This window comes from Muntiacus reevesi, chromosome 5 (genome assembly GCF_963930625.1).
Source record: "Muntiacus reevesi chromosome 5, mMunRee1.1, whole genome shotgun sequence".
Classification (NCBI taxonomy): Eukaryota; Metazoa; Chordata; class Mammalia; order Artiodactyla; family Cervidae; genus Muntiacus; species Muntiacus reevesi.
The window spans coordinates 123,455,901-123,482,571 of NC_089253.1; the positions used below are offsets into that span (position 1 = coordinate 123,455,901).

The 26,671-nt window shown below is 48.0% G+C and overlaps 1 protein-coding gene across 2 annotated transcripts in view; it reads left to right on the forward strand.

Moving 5' to 3' along the window:
* NR5A2 (nuclear receptor subfamily 5 group A member 2) overlaps positions 1–26,671 on the forward strand; it is a 124,225-nt gene that overhangs the window by 49,670 nt on the left and 47,884 nt on the right. For both annotated transcript variants that reach the window (XM_065937270.1, XM_065937272.1), the window contains one exon: positions 26,091–26,210. In XM_065937270.1, the coding sequence (XP_065793342.1) occupies positions 26,091–26,210 (120 nt within the window). The remainder of the gene's footprint in view (positions 1–26,090; positions 26,211–26,671) is intronic.

Sequence of the window (26,671 nt, forward strand, 5' to 3'; positions counted from 1 at the left end):
GCTTATTCAGACACCCTCAAGCCTGGCCTTCAGTGGAGAGATACAGTGTCTGACCACTGGCTCTGCTAGTAATATGCTTATGTTATTGTTGTGTAGTTTCTAAGTCATGTCTGACTCTTGGCAACCCTTTGGACTCCAGGCTCCTCTGTCCATGGGGTTTCCCAAGCAAGAGTACTGGAGTGGGTTGCCATTTCCTCCTCCAGGGGATCTTCCCTGCAGTATCTCCCGTATTGCCAGGCAGATTCTTTACCACTGAGCCACCTGGAAAATACTGTAGGCTTAGAGAGATGTTCTTTTCTTTTCCTCTGGAATATTGTAAAAGTTCAGGTTAGACCGGACTCGAGAGACCCACAGGAAGAAGATGCCCTGACTATTTTAAAGGAAAGCTTTAAGATCAGAACCTCTAATTATAGAGTTAGTTGGATGGGGAGTGGGATCTCCCTTGGATAGATGAAGTCCCTATGGGCTTCCCTGGTGGCTCAGTGGTAAAGATTCGTCTGCCAATTCAGGAGACGTGGGCTCAATTCCTGGGTCGGGAAGATCCCCTGGAGGAGGAAATGGCAAACCATCCGAGTATCCTTGCCTGGGAAGTCCGATGGACAGAGGAGTCTGGCGGGCTACAGTCCACGGGGATCGCCAAGAGTCGGACACAACTTAGGACTAAACAAGAAGCCAATCAAGGGGGCCATGGATAAAATAATCCCAGCAGAAGGGCAGGTCCCGAACCACACCGGGGTGTTTTCTGTCACAGAATATGAAGTGGTGGCTGTAGACTTTTTGCTCTGACCGGAACGCCCCCTTTTCACCTTTTGCAGAGTTGGCAGCTTCGTTTCAGCCCTCTTCCCCCTTCCTCCGTGCCACTTCCCCGCCAGCAGACCCCCACCCTGTGGGTTCTGTCCCTGCCTGAGGCAGAGATCAGATCAAAGACTCTCACATAATGGGAGCTCACTCTGAATTAGCGAGGAGCCCCCACCTCCTGCATCTGTCGGTCTCCCGCTCAGATGGACTCTTCCAGAAGGCGGGCGAGGAAGCCACATACTTGCAAACAGTCTCTTAATTGCTCATTTGCAGTTGGACAGAACGCTAACCGCAGAAGGACTTCAAAGCCAATGGAATCTGCATTGAAAACAGGATCTCAATACCCGCAGTTGCTTATTGTTGCAAAATTAGAATAACAAATGTTCCCAGCATGGAGCCAACATAAACTTGCCCGAGTATTATTCAACCTGAGACTGATTCAACTTTTTTTTTTGCTTCACCGCAATAGAAGTGGCACACTTTGCCCTCTGTTTGTTATTCTATACGGTTCATTTTAATGATATATTTAAGTCTCCATCACACTTTGTATTTTTACGTATAATTACCCGTATTAAAAAAACACTCATTAGCGTTCCGTTCCACTGACTTAATTATGCCCTTAATTAAATCTTGACTAACTGGGGGTCACTGCGGTGTCAGTGGGATTTGTCACTGTTCGTCAGCAGGTGTCTGTTTGCTTCTATTTTTGGTTTTCCTCTGGTTTGAATGTATTTAAGAGCTTGCTTTTTCCTAAATACCAGAGTCCTCATTGGAGGAAGGAACAGCATATATTTGACAAGCAGCTGGAAAGCTTGTTTGTAGGAGGACATTTTTGTTATCATTATTCTAAGAATACCCCTGGGTTAGGGGAACGATGCAGGGAACAGAGTTGGATACCACAGATGCACTTTTTAAAAGATCAATATGTGTACATTCTAGAAATCATAATCATATTCATGTATGCAATTCTAAAAATTTCCTTAAATAACAAAAAATGATGTTTTGTGGTCTTTATGAGATCACCAAATTAGATGTTTTGCACCAGAGTCCTTTGTACTAGTTAATTATTTCACTGACATTTGTTGTTATAAAAATATAAAGCAAATTATAAAAATAGGAATCAAGCTGAAACAAAAAAGTGTCTTTCATGTGTCTAATGTTCACATAAAAGTCAATTCATTGCTTGGAAGGACTTTTAATAATTAGACTGCTTATACCATCACATTTCATATTAGAATGTTTTAGGCTCATGATTTTAGTGCATTACTTAAGGGAGATATAATTCCCGTGTTTATGTCTATAATAGGCACCTAATGTTGATCTGAGTAATTGATTAGTCCAGTCAGATTTGTATAATTAGTTGTTGTCAGCTTTTCAACATAAGCCCCCAAAACACTTGCTGTGAATCTACAAAGCTTTTACATTTATTAATCAGTTTTTTCATCTAAAAATGTATGCAAGCTATCTGAAAAGAATCTATATATGTTTTTTTCTGGAATTAGGAAGGCTCTTCTAACTAAGCCCTAAGAAACTAAACTCAGACTATATGTCTCTTAACTTTTTCAGTCTCGAAATTCTGATTTTTTGAGTAGCATTTGTTTTCATTTAAAGGTTAAAAAGTCACAGCTTTTCTACCAGTTAAGATGTTTTTCAGAACTTTAATTTCTAACGGTGACTTTAAATAAGACAATGGGTTACAGATATCAGACTATCAATAACACAAAGCATATATTGTGATCTTATTGTCATTATATTTTGTGTTACATAAACAATTTAGATTTACCTGCAAATAGGGTAGGACAGTAAGAAGAACTTTTTAAAGAGATATATACTATAATTCAACTCACTCTGTTTCTCAAATCAATTAATTTCATCCTAAAGTATTCCAGCTGCCTTTTCTAGGGGCTTCTAGAGTAATGAATATTTTCTTTGTTATCTAAATTGTCGATGCCAGTGTCATCTGAGATTTAAGTTTTCTTAGCAACTTTAAACATAATTTAAAATCTAAATATGTGCTTATACTGAGTTTCTAAACCATTTCAGTGATGAGATGAGATGAATTTTTATGAATTCTATGGGTTCCTGTACAGTCCTATAATAGACCCTGGAGAATGAAAGCCTGGATCCTGTGTGTGACCAACAGTAGCTACCAAAGCGACATGAAATCCGATTTCCTCACACTTACACAGTTGAAGTCTTAAGCGTACAGTTGAATTGCCATAGGGTTGATCAGACAATTTTACGGTCCCTTCTTTCGTTCAGTAAATAATTCTCAAAGGTCAGTTGTGTCTAGTTACATCTTAGGACTTAGAGATTCACCATCCGTCCTTTTGAGAAGTTTGTTTTACATATATTTTAGTGGTATTGAATGTTTTTTTGAGTAATTACACTGACTTAATAAAAGCATTTGTAATTTCACAAGCCAGCCTAATCAAGGATTAAAAGGCCCAAATCATGGAGTGTTTCTGCTCCCCCTCTGCTTAAGCTTTCAAGAGACCCTGCAGCTTCCCCATCCAGTGCATAGTATGATTTCAAGTACATTCCCTGGCTGTATTCAGAGATAATTTTAACAGTCAGTGCCCCTTTCGACACTCAGAGTCAAGGTGAAAAGGAGCAATAATGATTAAGGAGAATAATAATTTTTTCACAAAGTAATAGTAATTTTATTAGATGAATCAGAGAAGGATGACTATCATGTAGGTAAACAATGCTTTTAAAGCCGGATAGAATCTTTAGAAATATTTTTTCCTGTGACAGCTGAATGATACCCAGTTGTGGACTTTGGTAACTCTCCAGAGCTGCATAAGTTATGTGGTTTCATTAAAAATGCATCAATCCTTTTGGGATACTTTCTCTAATTCATTGATTTGATAATATAAGGCTAATAAACATTTTTGGCATCACAAAATGCAATATCAAAGTGTACTGTACCTACTAGTACACCATGCAACAGGAAAGCAAGTACACTCACCAAGAGAATCGGCCACAGAATAGTGCCGGGTTGAGCAGTGCTAAAATCTGATACTGAACTGAGCGGGACCCTTCGGCTTCCCAGGTGGCTCAGGGGTAAAGAATCGGCCTTCCAGAGCAGGAGACGCGGGTTCGATCCCCGGGTCGGGAAGATCCCCAGGAGAAGGAAATGGCAACCCCCTCCAGTACTCTTGCCTGGATAATCCCACAGACAGAGGAGCCTGGCGGGCTGCAGCCCATGGGGTCGCACAGAGTCGGACACGACTTCGTGACTAAGCCACCACCTCAGGACCCGTCCCGGCCTTTCCGGTACAGAAGCCTTTCTGTGTCCCCTGACTCACGTTTGTGGAAAAGGGGGTTGGTGTCCTAGGCCTTCCCTGACTTCCAAAGAGCAGACTCGAGCGGTTACTAATCAGGGAAGTCAGGGAACACAGCGGCAAAAAGCAGTCAGGAAATAAGGTAAAACAGAGTATGAGGATTGCCCGCACATCACCCCTTACCTCATCACCAAGCCATCAGGAGAGAGTCACACCCCGAAGCCCTCGCCCTAAACGCTGGCTCTGAAAACTGCCCCCTGAAAACCAGTGGGGGCTCAGGCCTTCTGAGCACGAGCTGCCCGTTCTCCTGACTTGGTGCCTTGCAATAAGCGCTGTGCGTTCCCTCACCGCAGCCTGGGTCAGTGGGTTGGCTCTGCCGCGTGGCCAGCAAGGGGCCCCCAGTTCAGTTCGGTAACACTATTTAAGAGTGTTTAAAGCGTCAGGCCGTTTTGTAAGCTGTTTTGTTCCAGGTCAGATGACTTGAGGGTAATGGGAGGCAGCAGGATCTGGACTCTGCACCAGGGAGGCTCCAGGGTGAGTTACCTCTGATCTGGAAACATTTCTTTCTTCTTTCCTTAATTGATACCTGAGCGTCTGGTGCTGCGTTTGATACAAATTCCTGGGCTTGTTGCTGGGCTCAGAGTAAACTGTTCCTTGCCCCTCATCATAGCGGAGGCCTCATCACATGGCCTCTGTTTCCTGTTTTTGTTTTGTTTTGTTGTCTTTTGGACCTGCTCGGTTGGCACTTGAGATCTTAGCTCCCTGACCAGGGATGGAACCCACGATCCCTGCATTGGAAGGTGGATTCTTCACCACTGGACCACCCATCCTGCATGGGCTTTGGAGTCAGACTTGCCTCAGATCCTAGATCTGCCGCTTTGTGGTCACATGCTCCCAGGAAGGGAACTTAACTTTAGTGTCCTTGTCTATAAAATAGGGGTCATGTACTGTTGATGTGGTAATTTTAAATTAAGTGAAATCATATTTGCAGAGTACACTGTGCAGGAACCTGGATGCACAGAGATGGAATGGTCTCCATCCTCAGATCTTACACGTGTGTAAGATGTGAGGGCCCGTGCTGTTTGGGAGGTGTGGGGAGAGGACCAGTGAGGTCTGGCAGGGGCGGGGAGCAGAGGACCAGCGCTACTTGGGGGGTTGGGGGGGGAGAGAAGGCTGGCCCCAGCAAGAACTACGTCTCCAGGGCTCCGCAGTAGAGACCCCTGGTGTGGACCGGCAGCCAGCAGGTGTGTTTATTTGTATGCACTTCGTATCTGCTCGTAAGTTGCCCAGACCTTTACAAGACAATTCTCTCACGTCTGGATGGCCCTCGCTGCATCCCTTGGGTCTGATGGAAGGCCTGCTGTCTCTGGTCCTCACTGAAGGATGCAGGGAGGGGAGGGGAGCTGTGAGGCCATCAGCCTGTCCAGCTCCGCAGTCAGGAGACAGATGCTGGAGGGAAGGAAAAGGACTGCGGGAGTCAAGCATGGTGCACTCCCCTAAGTTGCTCAGTGACTTTGTGCTTCCCCGTACGTAGCATGTCAGACAGGCTTATTTATGCCGAATAATTATGTCTGTTATTAATGGAGGGGCAGGAGGGCGGGGACAGAGTGAGTTCCGGAAATTTTTTTAGAAATTAAAAAAAAGAAAAAAACCCTTAGGTAATTGCTTTACAATATGGCAAGTGCAATAATAGAAGTCCCCGGAGGAGAAGAAAGTCTCAGCACACGTGAGTCCCTTTTTTTTCTCCGCAACCCTGACCTGGGTTAAAACGGGACCGAGACGCGAAGGGCAGGCAGGTTGCGGCTTCTGGAGAAGTCGAAGGGTTTGTGAAGGTGAGTTCTTTTTTAGCCCCAACCTGCCTGCCCTGTTTTAGCTACAGGTATTCTCCATAGATGCACACACCTGCCCACCAACACACACACCCAACACACACACACCCAACACACACACACACACACACACACACACACACACTCAGACGCTCTCCACCGTGCCTTTAGCTACAGGTATTCTCCATAGATGCACACACCTGCCCACCAACACACACACACACACACGCACACACACACACACACACACACACACACACACACACTCTCTCTCTCTCTCTCTCTCTCTCTCTCTCTCTCTCTCTCTCTCTCTCTCAGACGCTCTCCGCCGTGCCTTTAGCTGAGCGCCCCACTTCCTGCTGTGGAGTCCGAGGGTCCCTTCTCGTCTCCCACGTTCTCTTACCCCTGTCATTTCTCATTGCCCGTCAGCTTTTCCAGCTTCCCCTCCGCCAGGGCCCCTCACCCCACAGGCAGGTGTGACTCCATTTCTCAAACAGCAAAGCCCGTCTCCCGCGCCGCATCCGTTCCCAACAGGGCCCCGCACCCTGGGCTCCGCTGCGGGCGTCTGTAGGGCCCGGGGGGCCGCGCCCCACCCCGCAGGGAGATGCTCACGCGTCCCAGCCTCCCGGCGCCTGGCCACGGCCCCTCGGCCTGTGCCTGCTCCCCTCTTGCACCCCTGAGGCTCCCCTGCAGCCAGTCCTGATCGCTTCCTCCCCGGTTCCCCCGGCCCGGTTCCCTGCCATCCCTCTCCTCACGCTGCGCGTCCTTGGAGATGCTGCCCCAGACCTCCTCCCCCAGACTCCGCTGTTGCCAGACACATGGGCTCATCGCCGCGTCAGCGCGCAGAGGCCTCCTGGGGTCACAGCCCCTCCAGCTCTTTTCCCGGGTTCTGTGGTTTCATCACGCCGCTCTCAGGGGCCCACGGCAGAAAAAGCTGCCGCTGGCCGGGGGGCATCGCCCCCGCCTCACGTCCCTCCCCGACTCCGGACACCGGGAGCTCTCACACTAACCGCCGTGCTGGGCCCGCGCGGGCAGCCCTTCGCTGCTTCCATCAGCCGCGGCTGGGCGAAACTCCAGTCCAGGAGGCTTCTGCAGCGGCTCGAGGTGGAACTAACCTCCCTCCTTCCTCTGCGACTACAGTTTCCCACTTGTTCTTTTTCAGCTGATCTGTCTGTATTTCCAACACCACCACCGCCCAAAGCTACGGATTGGGCCCAGTGTAAATGTAGCCTCAGAGGTCTCCAAAACTGGGGTGTCAGACGCGGGGACCCGGGGTGCGGCCCTCCGCTTCTCTCCCCGGGAGCGCTTACCTGTGTGTCTGTGTCCCCCACTCGGTCGCACCCCGCTTTTGTCGCTCGGGAGGACCCCCCACAAACCCAAGCAGAGAGTTTTGAACTCACTGCGTAGCAAGGCTCATGTGTCAGAAATTCACCCACGTTCCTGTGAAAACGCCACACTGATTTAAAGCAGGGGTCTCCAGCTTTTTTTAAGAATGTTTTAGGCTGTAACGTGCAGTACGTGGGATCGTAACTCCCTGATCAGGGGTTGAATTCAAACCCCTCGCATTGGAAGCACTGAGTCTTGACCGCTGAACCCCCCAGGGAAGTCCGGTCCCAGAGGGCTCGGCCGTTTTGGGAGGACCCTTTGCACTCTTGAAAATGACCGAGGCCTCCAAGACCTTTAGTTCTTGTGAGTTTTTAACTCTCAATGTTAATGTCTTCGGAGTTAGAACTGAGAAATGGTGAAAGCAGAATTCACCGGCCCACATTCCGCTCAGCAGGAGAGTGATGTCATCCCATCCTGGGGCCTCCGCACAGTCCTGAGGGGCAGGGGGTCGGAGGGCGAGTCTCATCCGAGCGCAAACAGGAAGACCTTCTGACCGCGCTGTTAGCCGGGGGTTTAGGTAGCCCTCCTGTGGGTGTTTCCTCTCTCGTGGGAATTAAAGCGTGATGCCAGCTGAATGCACTTCCCAAACCAGAATTTCCGCATCAGCCAGTAAGTGGAGACCCCCGGGGAATGAAACCGGCCCAGCTGCTGTGCTTGCGAAGTCCCTGTCTGGAGGGGGCAGCCTGGGGGCGGACAGGCCTGTGAGGGAGTCACGGGGCCAGCGGTCCGCTGCCGGCCAGCCCCGGCCGCCCCAGCACACACGCGCTAACTGGCCGGGACCCCTGGCGAGGGGTGGCCCGGCACCGCGGCGCTCCTCCTGGGGTCGCGATCCTCTGGGTTTGTGCGTCAGCTACAGTTTCTGCCTGGGCTCCCCCAGGACAGGGAGGAAAGTGAGCGGAGGGACCCCATCCAGACGAAAGGTTGGGTTTGGTGCTTTGGTTTTCATTTTGGGTTGAACTCTTGGGTGGTAGTAATGACTGAACTGAGGATGAAGGACTGTGCCTGATTTTTGTAGAAGCGCATTGGTGTCCTCTAAACACAGTGAGTACTTAACGGGTACAAGCCTTGCCCGAAGCTCCAGGCATGTGCCAGCTTGGTGAACTCCCACCACAGGTTCAGGGAGTCAGCATTTATATTAGACTCTGACGGGAGCTGGGGAGGGGCTAGGGATAAGTCAGGAGCTTGGGATTAAACACACACAGTACTTTTGTAAGATGGATCATCAACAAGGACCTACTCTGTAGCACAGGGAACTCTGTGATAACCCAGGTGAGAAGGGAATCTGATGAAGAGTGAACATATGTCTGTGTGTGACTGAATCGCTTTGCTGTACTCCTGAAGGTAACACAACATTGTGAATCAGCTACACGCCAATAAAATCAAACGAAGGAAAAAAGGGACGTGGTGGATGCTGGACTCCAGGAAGGCCCAAGGAGTTAAGGCTTTGCCCGGCCCTTCTCTGTTGGCTGCTGGTGGAGTGTGGCTTTGCATCAGGCCTGACCGATTGCAAAGCTCTTACCCCTTACCATCGGGTGTATTTCCTTATACCGTATTTGTGGGCCCCAAACGTCAGTTTGTGAGTGTGTGTGTGTATTAGATTGTGTGCACACACGTTCACACTTGGAGGGGGTTATCTGTTTCCTGGACCTCTGCAGAACTTTTTATTCAGCCGGTGGTGGCACCGCCCCACTGTCAGCCTGTTAGGCATGCCACAGAGCCTGGTGAATCAGAGCCTGTCTCTTAACAAGAGCCCAGCTAACTGGAGGCGCCGTGGCATTTGAGACACACAGGTGCTGCGTCTCTTGACCTCCAGAATGAGGATGACGTGAGGCTGTTAGTGGGGCTTCGGCCTAGAGACACATCCAGGAGCTTCAGTGAAAAGAAAGGGAGAACGCGGAGAAAGGGGTGCTTCTTAGGAGAACACGCTTTCAAAGCACGCATGTACACTATCTCATCCGTAATCTCAGACAACCTGGACGAATTCCTCAAGACCTAGTCTGTACAGAGGACGCACTGTCATTTCTCACGGTCATCTTTGAGGTCTGCCTGCAGTGTGCTTGATTAAAAGCCAGCAAAGACGGAAGGGCCCCCTTGAAGAATGTGGTTTGTGGTGGAGTCTAATTTGTGCCACCGGGCAAAGGTCACGGAGAGGAGCTCGTTAATGCACTCGGGCCGGGACGAGATCCATCTCCATACTTCACTGTATTGATCTGGGCTCGTGGGCGCACCCCTCCTTGAACTGATCAGCTCACGGGTGGTGTGGATGGCCAGCTTTCTGAGCTGAGGATTCTTAGTAGGGCAAAAGGTGGATGGGCAAACACCCTCGTTTTAGGTCTTCCGTTTGGTGCCTAGGGACTTGTTTTTTATTTACTCAGAAAAAAAAAAAAGTAAGAGATGGGTTGCTTTTCTACTGTGAGGAATTGTTTTTCTTCTGCATTCTCTCTAAATCACGTGAGCCCAAAGGAGGGATTAGATGCATTTGGATATAGACAGATGGTTTGCTTTCAAACATAACATGGATGTTAACAAACACAGCTCGTTTCTTCATTAAATGATACCTGCTCAGCGTGGTCTTTAGGACCCAGGAGTCACCCCATCTGTGTTTCTTTTTGTCAAAAGTCACTGCCATTCCCGTGTTCCTGTCATCCTTTAATTGCCCGAGCACTGAGGAACCAGTGGCTCGGTGGATCCAGCTCGTAAAACATTTATGTGACCTTTGTGTACTTCTTCCTGGAAGTAATGGGCCATGGGAATTCTAGAAGTGCAGTAGCAAACATTTCCTTTTTCTCCCTAAGTGTAGATTCCAGATTCAAGCTGGACGGGAACACGCTCAGCGCTCTGCGAAGCCTCAGGCTTGGTTTCCAAGAGCCTCGCCCCCCTCCCAGCCCCGTTCCCACCACCCACGTGGTGACAAGCTCGCAGAGAAGTTCCCTGGTGGCCCGTGAACCCCTGCCCGCCCCAGCCCTGCGCCGAGCACAGCCAGGAGCCGTCAGCTTTAGAGGCGCATAGGCTTCTCCCAGACTCCATTTTGCTCATTTTCAAGCCAAATTTTGCTTTGGAAAAGAGAGTTAAGCCCATATCTGAGGCGAGTAGACGGGTCAGGTTTTTGTAACATGAAAATTACACCTCCTAGGGATTTCTGAAGTGGACGTCTGTGGAATTCCACTTTGAAACGGGTTTTCGTGTTGAACCGTCTTCCCAGGGAGAGTCGCCCCTTGAGGCTCCGTGAGATTCCCCATCCGAGGCGCTTCCTCGCGGGTCCCCACCCCACCTTGTGGAGGCAGGAGGTCCCCAGAAGGAGCGCTGCGCGCCGTGTTTTTTATTTTAGCTACTTTACAGCATCGTGTTGGTTTCTGCCACACATCACCCCGCGTCAGCCGCAGGCACACGCAGGTCCCCTCGCCCTTAGGCCCCGGCCCACCCCAGCCCTCGAGGCTGGCAGAGCGCTGGCTTCGCGTTCCCTCTGCGCGCGTCTGTGCCGAGGGGACTGTAGCCCGCCAGGCTCCTTTACCTGCGTCTGAAGCAGATTCCCACTGGCTGTCTGTGTTGCATATGGTAATGTATGTTTCCATGACTGGAACAAACATATACACTGTCTCAGATCAGCCCACCTTCTCCCTCCCTCCCTGTGTTCAGAAGTCTGTTCTCTGTGTCTGCGTCCCCATTGCTGCGTAGATGGGCTCATCAGAACCAGCTTTCTAGATCCCAGGAGCGCATGCGTGCTGAGTCGCTTCAGTTCTTTCTCTCTGCGACCCCATGGACTGTAGCCCGCCAGGCTCCTCTGCCCAGGGGATTTTCCAGGCAAGAATCCTGGAGGTTGACATGCCCTCCTCCCGGGGATCTTCCCCACCCAGGGATGGAACCCGAGTTTCTTGAGTCTCCTGCATTGGCAGGAGATTCTTTACCTCTGTGTCACCTGGGAAGCCTCTAGACTCCATATATATGTGCAAATATGTGATATTGGTCTTTCTCCTCCTGACTTGCTTCACTTTGTTCATTGAGCTCCTTCTGAACAGTTGAAAGAGCGAGGAGACCCCAGGGTCCTCCATCTGATCGGCCCAGTCCCGGCTGCGGTTCAGACAGCGCTGAGTCGGGCCCCCGGGAGCTGGGACGGGCCCACTCACCTTTCGGCCTGACTGAGTCCTGTGTGGGTGAAGCTTCTGGGCGCTCTAGCCGAGGAGTGAGTTAGGATTATTCGGTATCTTCTAGGTTCTGAATCATAGTCAAGGAAAACTTGTTAATTTTTTTTGGCAGGGAAAAGTCCTAATTGGTCATAAAGACATAATAGGAGAAGTGCTGCATGTCGCAGCTGGAAGGCCTTTGCTTTCTGTTAATAACTCGTGAGCAGTGGCCAGCATCGCTAAGACAGGCCAAAGGAATGGGAAACGTGTTGTAAGGCCCACCCTCCTCATACAGGTGCAGAGAGCTGGAGTGCTGCTGCTAAAAATCCGGCTTCTGTGAATTCCAAATACCATTGCCGTGCAGCTCCGTAGGATGTTTTCCCCTTTGAACTAAAAAATTGTTCAAAACCAGTGCCGATACAGTGTTGGGAAACAGTGTTTCGCCGATGCTGACGTCCTTCATGGTTAGCTCTGGGCCCTTCCGGGGGTTGAGGAGTCCTGGGTTCCCCCCGCCCCGACCGCCCCCCGCCAAGCTGCAGGAAGGAGTTTCGTGGTGACTCAGCTCGCCTTCGGGTCCTCTGGTCCTACCCCTCCTTTCCGTGGTGACCCTGGGGTACCAGGAAGCCCGTGCGTCACTGCGAAGGTGCAGCTGAGAGGTTTGACAGAGGTGACCCCCGCTGCTGCCCCAGGGACACAGCCCGGAAAGGTGGTCCCACAGACAGCTGGCCGGGGCCACTCACTCTGTCCTGACCCCGGGGACACATCCTCTGAGGTCAGGTGTGGGCTGTTAGGGGAAAGGGATCAACTTCAGTTCTTTTTGGCCTGCGTCTTAAGAGAAGAACATGGTTAATGGTTGTCGTTGTCGTTCAGTCACTCCCTCGTGTCCGACTCCGAACTGCAGCACGCCGGCCTCCTCTCTCCTCCGCTTATCTCCTGGACTTTGCTCCAGTTCATGTCCGTTGAGTCAATGATGTCAATCATACCAGATCGTAATTTGTGGATTTTCAAAAATGTGGAGAGGAGGCTCTTTTTTTCCCCCTTGCCCCTTCTCCCTCTTGGGTCCACTTTACCCAGAAGAACCACACCCTTATTTCCAGTGGGGCTCAGAACAGACCCCCTTGGGATTAAGGAAATGCCAGGCCTTAGCTCACCTTCCATTCAAGTTGCCTTCATAGTCTTTCCACGGAAATAAGGAAGAACTCCTATCTAGATTTTACGTCCAGATAAAAGCTCCAGGCTTCTGTCATTGGGTGACTGTGTTTTTGTGTGTTTCCAAAGGACTTTTTTTTTCTCAAATCAACCTTTTTTTACATCTGAAATAGAGAAATTATATTACCTTTCGTGTATTTCCTTGCAGGAAATAAATTGAGGCAATTTATATTTTAAAAAAATAAAAAGTTTTAGCGAGAAAAGACTGTTTTTAATTCCTGTATGAAGGAGGCTCGGTGACTGGGCACTGTGCTAGGATTCAGAACACCTGGGTTCCCGTCCCATTTCTGGGCCCCGAGTCACCTTCTCTGAGTCACAGCTCACCCCGGACAGTTTCCCGCTCTATAAAAATGAAGTCTTTGAACTAAAGGGTCCTTTCAGCGCTGGTCAAGTGAACGTTAACTAAGCAAAGCAAAAATGGTTTGTTTACCTCAAAATAATCATCCCACACTTTGGGGCTCATCCTTGCCTCCTGGAGTTTTGTGGGTTTTTTACTTTTTATTTTGTGTTGGGGTATGGCTGGTTAACAATGCTGTGTTAGTTTCAGATGACCAGCGAAGGGACTCGGCCGTATTACTGCATATGTATCCTTCTGTCCCAGACTCCCCTCCCATCCAGGCCGCCACGTAACGCTGAGCAGAGTGCCCTGTGCCGTACAGTAGGACCTCGTTGGTTCTCCACTGTAGATAGAGCAGTGTGTCCATGTCCATCCCCAACCCCCTGAGCTATCCCTTCCCCCCGTCCTTCCCCCTGGCGACCATAACTTCATTTAGGTCTGCATTTTGTGTGTGTTTTGCAAGTAAGTTCATTACATAATTTCTTTTCAGATTCCACATAGAAGGAGTATCAGGATATTTCTCCTTCTCTGTCTGAGTTACTTCACTCAGCATGACAATCTCTAGGCCCATCCACGTTGCTGCAAATGAAATTATTTCATTCTTTTTAACTTCTGAGTGATATCCAATGGAATTGAATATTCATCGTATGTATATACCATATCTTCTTTATCCATTCTTCTGTCGCTGGACGTTTAGGTTTCTTCCATGTCCAGGCTATTGTAAACAGTGCTGCAATGAACATTGGGTGCCTGTATCCTTTTGGACCATGTTTTTCTGTGGATATCTGTCCAGGACTGGGGTTGCAGGGTCCTATGGTAGCTCTATTTTTAGTTTTTTAAGGAACCTCCATACCATTCCCTGTAGTGACTGTACCAATTCACATTCCCACCAACACTGTAAAAAGGCTACAGATGAATTTACCTACAAAACAGAAATAGAGTTACAGATGTAGACTCATGAGGTTTGTCTTCAGTTGTTACCAGTTCTCTGAACATATTTCTGGGCATCTCTGAAGGCACAGGTTCACATACCCTCAGCACTGCCACCTTAAGAGGGGAGTTGAATCATGGGAAGGGAGCAGGTCCTCCTGTGTCACTAGGGAACTGGGTGGAGGGATTCTCCCAGCAGCCTTTGTGCCCAGTAAATTCCCATCATGGTCCCCAGGGACCGCTCCTTTGCCTCTGCCTTAATTTCAATTGTATTTTTGGTGAGTGATATTTAGGCCACTTGGGTTCTTTCCTCCTTTCTTTGGCTAAAAGCCTGATTGAAGCAGCCAGCCAAAAAGGACCCAAGGTCATTTTTTAGTCTCTAATAACTTTTTTTTTTCCTTCTGACTTTGAAACGCAGTCTACAGAGGGGAAGCTGCGTCCCCAGAACTTAAGGGCCTCACAGAGCTTGCGTCTTTCTTCTCCACCTGGTGTCCCAAGGACTTCAAGGAGGAGTCCATTTCATGGGGTGCAGGGCAGCCAAAACCTTGCCTCATTTATACCTTAATCACTGTTGTCCAGACAGTAGCCATAGCATCCCCGGGATTCTCTGGCTGGTGTCATTATTGTCTTTAAGGCAGTGTCTGGAAGATGAAGATTATAATCTTAATCTTGTTGCCCTACTCTGAAAATGCCAATGGAATTCACAGATGCTTTTTGGCCTTTCCAACCAGGCTTAAAGTGTTTTGTCCTCATGGCTGGACCATCCGCCTGGTCGGACATGTGAGGAACGTTGCCTTAATTGTACAAGAGGAGACTTCTAAACGAAACAGGAAACAGGCAGTGGTCATAAATGAAACAATACCTGCTAGTAGAAAGCCCTGGAAAATATTTCACATTAATCTGCTTTAAAAGATTTCTCATTCATCACCCGTTTCCATCACCTGAAATTTTTCCTTCATACTTCATTTAGCACCTCTTGTATTTTGCCTTCCTTTATTTCGTTAGATTCAGGTTTCCCTACCACTAGTAGGGTGTCTACTGCGTGCCAGCCGCTCAGCTGGGCACACTCATGTTTCATCTCATTTAATAAAAACAGTGACTTGTGAGAGCAGCTGAGGTTGAAGGAATCTGAATTCTTTGCCCAAAGTTATATGGTGTGGAACCCAGGAGCAAGGCAGGAACCCAGGGTTCTGAACTATAAAGCCCAGTATTCCCTTCACAATGTCTCGTGGTCCTGACCCAGGTGATAAACGGGCTTCCCTGGTGGCTCAGCTGGTAAAGAATCCACCTGCAATGTGGGAGACCTGGGTTCGATCCTTGGTTTGGGAAGATCCCCTGGAGAAGGGAAAGGCTACCCACTCCAGTAATCTGGCCTGGAGAATTCCATGGACAAAGTCCATGGGGTCGCAAAGAGCCGGACACGACTGATCGACTTTCACTCTCACTTTCCCTCCTTTTCCGCAGTGTCCTGGCTTATTTTTGGAAGCCAGGCCACCAGGAAGTCGTGTTCCAGCATCAGATTATCACAGCCCCCCTTGACGTCGCTGTCAGCTTCCCTGACTGTGAAGCCCAGTGCTGTCTGCGACCGGGATACTGTCCTTGCCTGGCCTGCGTGCCGTCAAGAATCCTCCTGTGAAAACGCACACGACGTTTCTCTCAGGAGTCCAGCACTAGGAAAGCCGTGTTGAGGGGCGCGTGTCCGCAGACCGTGTAGGGTGCTGCTCCAGCGACAGGACCCCGGCTGTGGCCCCTCCCCGCCCGGAACAGCCCTGTGGAGGTGGTTTGGGGACTGATGCTGTCCTTGGCTTCGGCTTCTTCTCCTGCCTTCATTTTCCCTTGGTCTCCACTTTTTCATTTCTGTCCTCGTCCATCTTTTACTCTATTTACATAGAAACTGCTTCAAAAGTTTTTAAGGTGGTTCCATTTTATTTTATTTTACATTGGGTAAAAGGAATGGCTGGCAACCCACTCCAGTATTTTTTTTTTTTAATTTAGAACTGCAAATTTTTTTTTCCCCATTTATTTTTATTAGTTGGAGGCTAATTACTTTACAATATTGTAGTGGTTTTTGTCATACATTGTGGGAGAAGGCGAGGGTGGGATGTTTCGAGAGAACAGCATCAAAACATGTATATTGTCTAGGGTGAAACCACTCCAGTATTCTTGCCTGGGAAATCCCATGGACAGAGAAGCCTGGCGGGCTGCAGTCGATGGGGTCGCAAAGAGTCGGGACATGACTAAGCACAACAACTCAGTTGATTTATAATTTTGTGTTAGTTTCAGGGGTACAGCAAAATGATTTCAGTTCAGTTCAGTTGCTCATTCGTGTCTGACTCTTTGCTATCCCATGGACTGTAGCACGCCAGGCCTAACTGTCCATCGCCAACTCCCAGAGTTTATCCAAACTCTTGTCCATTGAGTCAGTAATGCCATCCAACCATCTCATCCTGTGTCATCCCCTTCTCCTCCTGTCCTCAATCTCTCCCAGCATCAGGGTCTTTTCCAGTGAATCAGCCCTTCTCATGAGGTGGCCAAAGTATTGGAGTTTCAGCTTCAGCATCAGTCCTTCCAATGAACATCCAAGACTGATCTCCTTTAGGATGGACTGGTTGGATCTCCTTGCAGTCCAAGGGACTCTCAGGAGTCTTCTCCAACACCACAGTTCAAAAGCATCAATTCTTCAGTGCTCAGCTTTCTTTATAGTCCAACTCTCACATCCATACATGACGACTGGAAAAACCATAGCTTTGACTAGATGGACCTTTGTTGGCAAAGCAATGTCTCTGCTTTTTAATATGCTGTCTAGGTTGGTCATAGCTTTTCTTCCAAGGAGCAATTGTCTTTTAATTTCACGGCTGCAGTCATCATACGCAGTGATTTTGGAGCCCAAAAAAATAAAGTCTGACACTGTTTCCCCATCTATTTGCCATGAAGTGATGGGACCAGATGCCATGATCTTAGTTTTCTGAATGTTGAACTTTAAGCCAGCTTTTTCACTCTGCTCTTTCACTTTCATCAAGAGACTCTTTAGTTCTTCTTCACTTTCTGCCATAAGGGTGGTGTCATCTGCCTATCTGAGGTTATTGATATTTCTTCCAGCAATCTTGATTCCAGCTTGTGCTTCATCCAGCCCAGCATTTCACATGATGTCCTCTGCATATAAGTTAAATAAGCAGGGTGACAGTATACAGCCTTGACATACTCCTTTCCCAATTTGGAACCAGCCCATTGTTCCAATTTTGGTTCTAAGTGATGCTTCTAGAGCTGCATACAGATTTCTCAAGGGACAGGTGAGGTGGTCTGATATTCCCATGATTTAGTTATATATATTTTTTTTTTCAGATTTTTTTTCTGACATAGATCATTACAGGGTTCCTTGTGCTATACAACAGGTCCTTGTTGATTGTCTATTTTATACATGACAGTGTGTAAGATGTCATATTTTACACACGCAAACACGTGTGTTTATTTTCTGATAATTGGGTCCACAGAGCCTAACACTTCAAATGCTGCCTTGTGCATTGATTATTTTGCACGAGTATGTCATGTTTGCTTGGTTGGTTTGTAAGTTCCTTGAGCACAAGAATTACGTCTTATTCCAATCAAGTCTCAGCGGCACTGAGCACCAGTCTGTGTTGTTTGACTGACTGCTGACTGAGAAATATCCATAATCTGACAAGATGAAGGACTCCTAGGTTCACTGTGCCCCCGTACAGACCATCCTTTTTAATGCCAGCCTCACAAATCTGGAGCTGGATTGGCCATGAAATTCATCGATATACTAATTCCTGTTTCTTTACTTTGTAAACGGTTGCGACCATTCAGAAGAATCACCCCATCTTGCTGAGTTTTCCTGTCAAAGCTATTCTTATGGAAAGGATGGACCCAGCTCACCTTTCTTGAGTGGCGGAAACCCCCTTCTCTTCCCATCTCTTTGCATATGAACGTGCTTTTGAAGCAGTGGGATGTGATTGATTCCATAATAAAAATGGCCTTTTTACATCTAGGCGCTCCTCTTAATCAGGTCTTATGATTCTGTGTGGCCGGACCTGGAACCTAAACAGAGAACACGGCCAGGACCACTGGGCGCAGACCCTGCTCCGAGCCCCCCGGTGCTGTGAACGCACTGTTAGCTTACAATTAATGCTTACTTCAGCTGGAAGCTTTTAGAAATGCGGGAAACTCTGGGGGAGAACGTGAGGGTGGGATGTTTTGAAAGAACAGCATGTATATTATCTATGGTGAAACAGACCACCAGCCCAGGTGGGATGCATGAGTCAAGTGCTCAGGCCTGGTGCACTGGGAAGACCCTGAGGAGTCGGGTGGAGAGGGAGGTGGGAGGGGGGATCGGGATGGGGAGTGCGGGTGACTATATGGCTGATTCATGTCAATGTATGACAAAACCCACTGAAATGTGAAGTGATTGGCCTCCAACTAATAAAATAATATTAAAAAAAAAAAAAAAAGAAGAAGAAAAAAAAAGAAATGCGGGAAGAGGAAGAGGAAACTCTAGGCAAAAGTTTTCCTTCCCTTTGGCAAATTCTGAGAGTATTTTGAGAGTATTCCGAGTTACCATTCTGTTTGAAAGAAATGGCTAGATTGTATTGTGTGGTTGATGAATAGGTCTCAAGTGATATTTCACAGTTACATACATTGTGCAGTCTTTTTCCTCCAAACCTCACATATGTCTCTCACTTATGTAATTACCTCATATGTATACAAATAAAAAAGTGACACTGAATATCTGGCATTAGCACATCTTTCAATAAAAGAATACTCCCTGGCAGTCCGGTGGTTAAAACTTCGCTTTCCAGTGCAGGGGCTGTGGGTTCAATCCTGAGGGTGCTAAGATCGTGCATCCCTTGTAGTCAAAAAAAAAGCATAAAACAGAAGAAATATTGTAACAAATTCAATGAAGTCTTTAAAAATGGTCCACATTTTAAAAAAATCTTTTAAAAAGAAAGAAAAGAATATTGAATTCAGCATTTCTGGGAATTAACGTGTATCAGGAACTTGAATACTTTTGATAAATGAAACAATTTCAGAAGTATCTGACTTTGAAAGAAATTTTGTGTGTGTGTGTGTGTTTTGGATGGAAAGCCTGAAGCAGAAGTCGCAGGATCCCTCGTTTCCAAACCGAGGATTTGCTGAGCCTGTTCTGATGACTCGTGATGGTCATGGGCACCTGCTCTTGGACCCGAGGTTCAGGGTGGTCCCCTTAAGGGTTCCTGAGGTCTCGGGCCCTTGGTGCGTCTTCTGCCCATGGATTGAGACGTTCAAGAGGTAGATCGAGGGCTGGTCTGTTTAATCTTATACCTCCTTCCTCTGCTGACAGCTTGCATGTTCGTTTCCCAGCTCTTCCCCCCCATAGTGTGGAGGTGGCCCATGTCCCCAGAGAGCAAGGCTGCCAGCTGTCAGCTGCCCACTCAGCCCTTCAGTTCCTGGATGCAGGGCCAGTCGGCACCCCGATTGGTGGTGCCCATTCCCCAAGCACTGGTCAGGGAGGTCTGCTTCGGGAGAGGTCCTCAGAGGGGAATCTAGGGAACGTGGAAGAGTCTTGTGTCCGAAGGAATAGCCTGACTGCAACAGATCGTTCTAGTGACTGTGTATGTAATAAATTGGAGGTTTCCCTGGTGGCTTAGACAGTTAAGAATCTGTCTGCAATGCGGGAGACCCAGGTCCGATCCCTGGGTTCGGAAGATCTCCTGGAGAAGGAAATAGCAACCTGTGCCAGGATTCTTGCCTGGAGAATTCCAAGGACAGAGGAGCCTGGTGGGCTACAGTTCACAGGGTCACAGAGAGTCGGACAGGACTGACCGACCGACACCTTTCATGTGATGAATTACTTGACAGGGAAGCACGGGGACTCGCCTCGGTCCTGATTTCCATGGAGCCTTGGTCGGGACCTGCATGGAAGGGACTTGGTGGGAGTGGAAACAGGAGGCAGATACCCTGCAGTCAATCCCCTCTGCCTCCTGCTTCCCTCTCCAGGAAGAGAGTTTTGATCCCAAGGGGAGAAAAAAGAAATCCTTTGTTGCTTTGCTGGAGAAACGTAGAAAGGGGCAGAAGAGCTGCGGCCCGGGGCTGAGTGTTGCCAGGTGAGTGCTTGTGCTCTGCCCCCGCGGCCACACCGTCTAGCAAACACACCAGACTGAGAGTCACTTCAGCTGTCCTCGGAGAGAGGAAGGACTTCTGCTCATAAATCTGTTGGGTTTTGCAACAATTGACGGGGGAGTTTGACTGCTGTTACTGCTCTCGTTCAGTGATGTTGTTAGTGCCTGTTTAATCATTGTTAATGTGAAATCATTTCTTCTTGGACTTTGTAGCAGTTTATTACAGAGGTTGCAGATAACCGTCAGTGTTCTTCATAAAGACGGTAAACGGGCCAAGTAGTTGTGTGTCTGTCCTGCCCAAAGCAGGCTGTCATCAAGAGTGGCTAAGTTGGTGCTGGTTTGTTTGGGAGTTGACTTTCCTTTCTGTCTTCTGAATATTCCTTTATAAACGTCATCATTGTCAGGAATGGAAGTCCACCTTCAGGGTTTTTTTTTTTTCTTTTGTCCAGAAATAATAGCTGGATGTTATTAATAATGATTCTGAAGAATCTTTAAGATAATAAGTGGTTTATTATTGACTTAATATATATAATAATTGAAAGTCCCTCAGTCATGTCCAACTCTTTGTGACCCCATGGACTATACAGTCCATAGAATTCTCCAGACCAGAATACTGGAGTGGGTAGCCTTTCCCATCTCCAGGGGATCTTCCCAACCCAGGGATCAAACCCAGGTCTCCCAAATTGCAGGCAGATTCTTTACCAGCTGAGCCACCAGGGAAGCCCAATATAGGTAATAAAGTGGTTTATTATTGACTTATGTAGCAGAAAATAGGCTAACATATGTTGCAGTCATCATAATGAACTTTCTGACTTTTTATTTTGATTGGAGTAGAGCCGATTAACAGTGTTGTGATCGTTTCAGGGGAACAGCGAGCCACTCAGCCGCACATGCCCACGTCCCTGTTCTCCCGGAGCAGGGTCCCCGGTGTCTGCAGGAGCTCCTTGTTGGTTGGCTATCCGTTTTAAATGTAGCGGTGTATACCTGTTATCTTAAGAATCTTCACACTGCTTTTTAAATGTTTTGTTCCAAGAGTTGTTTCAACAGAAGCTACTGAGAAAAAACAAAGTGTATTCTTAAATGATACTACAACATTAAGACCTGCTTAAACACACCGTTCTCCTAAGCTTCCCTGAGCCCCGGGGAGTCCCCCCACGAAAGGAGCAGGGTGGGGTTTGGGGGAGAATGAGTCCCTTCAGAGTTCACCTGAAGCTGTCAGTGTTGTTAATCGGCTCTGCCCCAAAACAAAATAAAAGTTTAAATGAAAAAAAAAGAAAGAAGCAGGGTTAAGTGGCCCCAGCATCCAGTGCACATGGGGTTATAATAACAGGTGGACTCTTCTGATGCGTCTCCTTTGACTGTGACTTTCTTGAAGGCAGGGCGTATCCCGGTCACCTTCGCTTCCCCCCAAGTCTCTGGTACGAGACCCGGGACGCATCAGACTTAATGATCAGAAACGGGAAATGGGTTCACGCCTACTTTGAATTACCGACCATGTCAGTTGAATGTTTTCCTAAAAATGCCTTTCTTAAAGCTACACCACGGTGACTCACGATGTCGATTTTCAAGTAAAGGCCCCTGGGAGAGGGAACGTGGACTCACAGTTCCGTGGTCAGACGGTGAGAAGATAAAGGGCCAGGGGGCAACAGAGAGGCTCTGATAAGTTCAGTGTGGGCTTGAGAAAGATCCACACATTTTTCTTCTTCTCGTTGTTTGCCAGCCTCGCTGCACTTAGGAGAGGGCACAGGTTTCTAATGATTAACCTCCTGGGTCTGGGGAGGTGTGCGGGCAAGCCCAAGAGGCCTGTGCTGGTTCACACGCTCATCCATGACGTCAGCCTGAGTCGTTGCCGCAGAGCAGCTAGGCTTCTGAGATAAGCCCTCCCTTTTACTACAGCTGATAACGCAGGACCGTGTGAGGTGGCATTGCCAGCGAGCGAGAGGTTCTGATGTGGACTGGAAATTACGCTCCATCGGTCCCCCGTCTGGCCTTCCCAAACACCCCCCGAAAGTGATGACAGCATGAATACCCAGAGAATTGACTCAAAAGGAGGAGATGGTTTTTCTCCTTCCTACCCCCGCCACCGTATCACCTGTAAGCTTGTTTTCTAAGGAGACGTTATCTTTGGAGTTGCCAACATCTCTTATCTGGAGATAAGGAAGGAGTCGGTCATCGTACTTGTCCTTTCATTCAAAGAGCTGCGTACAAACTAAGATGCCCGAAGCCCGGGGGAGCTGCATACTCGCCAATTTCAAGATAACATAAAATATCACATAATCAATTATGGAAATTTTGAAATGGGATGTCAGCCTGGAAAACCTCCTCAGAGAGCCTTAAAACAAGGGATCAGTTGCCTGAGAGGGTGTTAAAATTACAGTTAGTCAAGAAGTCTTTACTGAGGGCCGGCGGTGGGTCCAGACCCTCCGGCCCATGTGTGGGGTCAGCTGAGTGTTCGAGGGCCCGGCACTCGCACCTGAGGAGTGGCTCTGGCTGTTGTGGTCCAAGTGCCAGGGACACAGGTTGAAAGCAGGCACTTGCGGGAGGGAAGGTACCTCCATCAGTCACATGTCCCTCCATTTATCTCATGGGTATTTCTGCTGAGGTGGCGCTGGGCCCCCCAAGAGCTGCTGCTTCCGGGCACCCCCAGCTACAAGCGGGGAGATTGGTAAACAAGCACAGCCCTTGGTGGAATCAGAAGAAATGATGACATGAACAGTGCAGAGTACAAAGCTGAAAATGAAGTGCTAGCGTGAGAAATGGACGTGCGCAATCTCACCCATGATTGCAGCTCCCGAAGAAGCTGTGCTTACTTGCTCAGTTACTTCTGGCTCTTTGCAGTCCCATGGACTGTAGCCCTGCAGGCTCCTCTGTCCATGGGATTTTCCAGGCAAGAACACTGGAGCGGGCTGCCATTTCCTCCTCCAGGTCCGAAGAAGCTGAGGACCCAGGAAATAGATTTCCAAAGCCAGTGTGTCTCCTTCCTGCCTCTGGGTGTGGGCAGGGGTAGCCATGAAGACAATCCCGTGCCTTCTGACACGAGCCGTGCTCAGAGCTGCGAGGTGGGTTTTCATCAGCTGCTGCCACAGCCCAGCCTGCACTCCCAGCGCCCAAGCTTTCCTGGGAAGAAGGATCTGAGCGTCTGCTCTCATGAGCCCACACACCAGTGTGGGTGAGCATTCTCCCTGAAGAGGAGGCATTTCCACAAGCGAGGGCCTGCCTCTGCCACGTTCAGCATCACACCCCAGACCTGACACTTACTCTCCAAAAGTAAGTGGCTCTTCACGTCTGTTTACTACAGGAGTGAAGTCTCTTGGTCAGAGCCGACTGACTAGTTCCGATCATTTCTGATGGAGATGTTTCTGGATCTGTTTTCCTGATCACAAAGTAGCATCAGTCTCTGCAGTTGCCTTTTCCCCTCTAAAGAGGATCTATACCGTCTTCCAGATGGGAGCCTCGTGTTTGGCGCTGTTTCTTCATTTATGTCTTGTCTCACCCTTCATTCACTCCATCCTCATTACAAGAACTATCTCGCGTATTTTTAGGTGAGAGGATAAGGGTTAGAGAACTAAGTGGCCTGGCCAAGCTCTTGGAGCTGGAAAGTGCACAATTGTGCCTGGAATCCTTGATTTAGTCTAAGTTCAGTGCTGTCTTGACCACATTCACTGTTTGCTAGACTCATGGAAATAGTCAGTCCTAAGCTTATATCATTGGGTAAGACCCTAATGCTGGGAGACTTTGAAGGCAGGAGGTGAAGAGGGCAACAGAGGAGGATGAGCTGGTTGGATGGCATCACCAACTCAATGGACATGAGTTTGAGCAAACTCTGGGAGTTAGTGAAGGACAGGGAGGCCTGGCGTGCTGCAGTCCATGCAATCACAAAGAGTCGGACAAGACTTAGAGACTGAACAACAGGAAGCTCATATCACTGCTAATGTATAAGTGAAAACTTCCTAAGACTCCCCAACCATCCAAATCTCATCGAATACTCACTAAAAATTGAGTTTGTTAAAAGTGAGTTAATTTGAAAAAAATAATTGGTTTAGAAAATTCTAGCACCTTTTTCCTTTTTTTTAAGTTGAGTGTGATTGATTTATAGTATTGTGTTAGTTTCAGGTGTATAGCAAACCGATGCAATTATATACATAGATACATATACTTTTCAGATTATTTTCCATTATAGGTTGTTAAAGGTATTGGATATTGTTCTGTGTGCTGTACAGTAAATCCTTGTTGCTTATTTATTCTATATGTGGTAGTTTAGTCGCTAAGTCGTGTCCCAACTCTTGTGATTCCATGGACAGAGGAGCCAAGCAAGAATACTGGAGTGGCTTGCCATTTTCTTCTCCAGAGGGGTCTTCCAAACCCAGGAATTGAACCCAGGTCTCCTGCATTGCAGGCAGATTCTTTACCAACTGAGCTACGAGGGAAGCCCATTCTCTATGTAGTCGTGTGGAATATTAATCCCAAACTCCTCATTTATTCCTCCACGCCTCCCTTTCCCTTTTGGTAACCATACATCTGTTTTCCACATCTGTGAATCTGGCACCTCTTGGTGTAATTTGGAGACACCCTAGAACTTCAGAGAGAGAAAGGAGTCGTCTAGGTGGACCAGCTAATTAGGTCTCTGAGACCCTATTTTCTCATCTGTAAATTGAAGAAAATGATGTCAGTTCTGTTAACTCCATAGGCAGGCTCTCTGAATTCAATAAACAATACACAAAGCTCTTTTAAACTCTTTAGATGTTACACAACATCTAAATGTCAGGTGTTATTTATGTAAAAGCATGATGTATCAACATTCAGGCCCACCAAGATCTTTGGCTGGTTACAGTTACAAAATGAAGAGAAGCTGTTACAAATAGTCCTGGAAATGGGTCCATATGCCCTCCACATCTGACGGTGGATATGTGACCTGTACCTGAATAGGTGTGTTGCTGGCATTCAAGAATGCGGTCCCCTGGGAGTGGGGTGGCATCGTGTGGGTTCAACACTCACTGTGTCTCAGCCCTCTGCCTTTTACTCCCCACTGCTGACGTGGGAGGGAGGTACAGTTGTCGGCCCGTGTTTCAGATGCCGAAACTGAAGTGGAGGTAGTTTGTGGGAGGATTGGCCAAATCTTAAAGCAAGTGCAGGTGAGCATCAAGACTGGGCTTGGTGACCTTCTCGTCAAAGTCTAGCATGATGTGGACTAGCTGAGACTGATGACAACGGCCCTGGGCCTCTAAATTCAAAAGTCATTTGAACTGTCGTGCTGATTGCTTTTCATATAAATCCTCGCGGTTTGGGGGCTTACTAATGTGTGTGTGCTTGCTCACTCTCTGCGACCCCAGGAGCTGGGGCCCCCCAGGCTCCTCTGTCGTGGGATTCTCCAGGCAAGAATCCTGGAGTGGGTTGCCATTCCCTTCTCCAGGGGATCTTCCCCACCCAGGGGTCAAACCTGCACTGCAGGCAGATTCCTTACCACTGAGCCGATATCCATATACTATTTGAGCTTGGGCTCAGTGTATTAACCTCTAGATGGATACACAAGCCTGGGGTATTTGAGTCATTCTTCTCCTTTTCTTTCCTATCTTATTTTTATTTTGGCTGTTCTGGGTCTTCACTGTGATGTGCAGACTTTCTCCCCGAGGCATATGGATCTTAGTTTCTGGTTCAGGGGTGGAAGCCAACTTACCTGCATTGGAAGGCAGAGTCTTAACCACTGCACTGCCAGGGAAATCCCTAACCGGGGTCCTTTTAGTGGGTTCCACTGAGGACTCTCTGAGGCGCCTGGCCCTATTAGCAAATGCTAATAGATCTACTCATGACAAGCAGACCCATCTGATGGAGTACCTTTTCCTAGCGACTCATTGATTACAGATACTTTGCTTAAGTATTTCTCTGTGGCCTGAAATGCATTTGTCCAAATGCAAAGAATGACTTTTAGGAAGGAGGATGTGAATGCATCTGGTGACCATTGGTGGTTTTTCCTGGCTTATATGGTAGATTCTCTTGTGTAAAAAACAACAACAACAAAAAATCATGCAAAATAAAAAATGGTGGTGAGTTCCAGAGTCATTTTTTTCCCATTTCTTTTACAGGTGGATGACCAAATGAAGCTGCTTCAGAACTGCTGGAGTGAGCTCTTAATTCTCGACCACATTTACCGACAAGTAGTTCACGGAAAGGAGGGCTGCATCTTCCTGGTTACTGGGCAACAAGTGAGTGCAGACGCCAGAAGGAAAAAAGAAGTGTCTTTTTATTAAGCATGTGCAGGATGGCAGGAATTCAGCTAGGTCAGAAGCTCTTTTGCGCTTTGAAAGGGATATATATTGGCTGCATATAATCTAGAGGCGCTGACTTGGGGTGCCCTGTTCCCACTGGGGTGGTTACAGTGAAACTTGTCCCAGCAGCCCACCCCTGCTGGCCTGCTGGGGTTGCAAGTGGAGCCTTGAAGGGGCAAAACCATTGCTGAGTCAGGATTAATGGTTGTATCTTGGGTTTCTTCCCAAGCTTCTGCATGAATCTGTCACACTTGTTTGTTAGCTATTAAAAAACAAACTTGGAAATGATGGAATCTTGATATTTTGGAATCGTGTTGGTGGAAGAGACTGATTCAGGTCTTGTGTCAGTCATCTATATCTTTGGCCTAAAGGCAACCAAGTGGGAAGGAAAGGCAGTG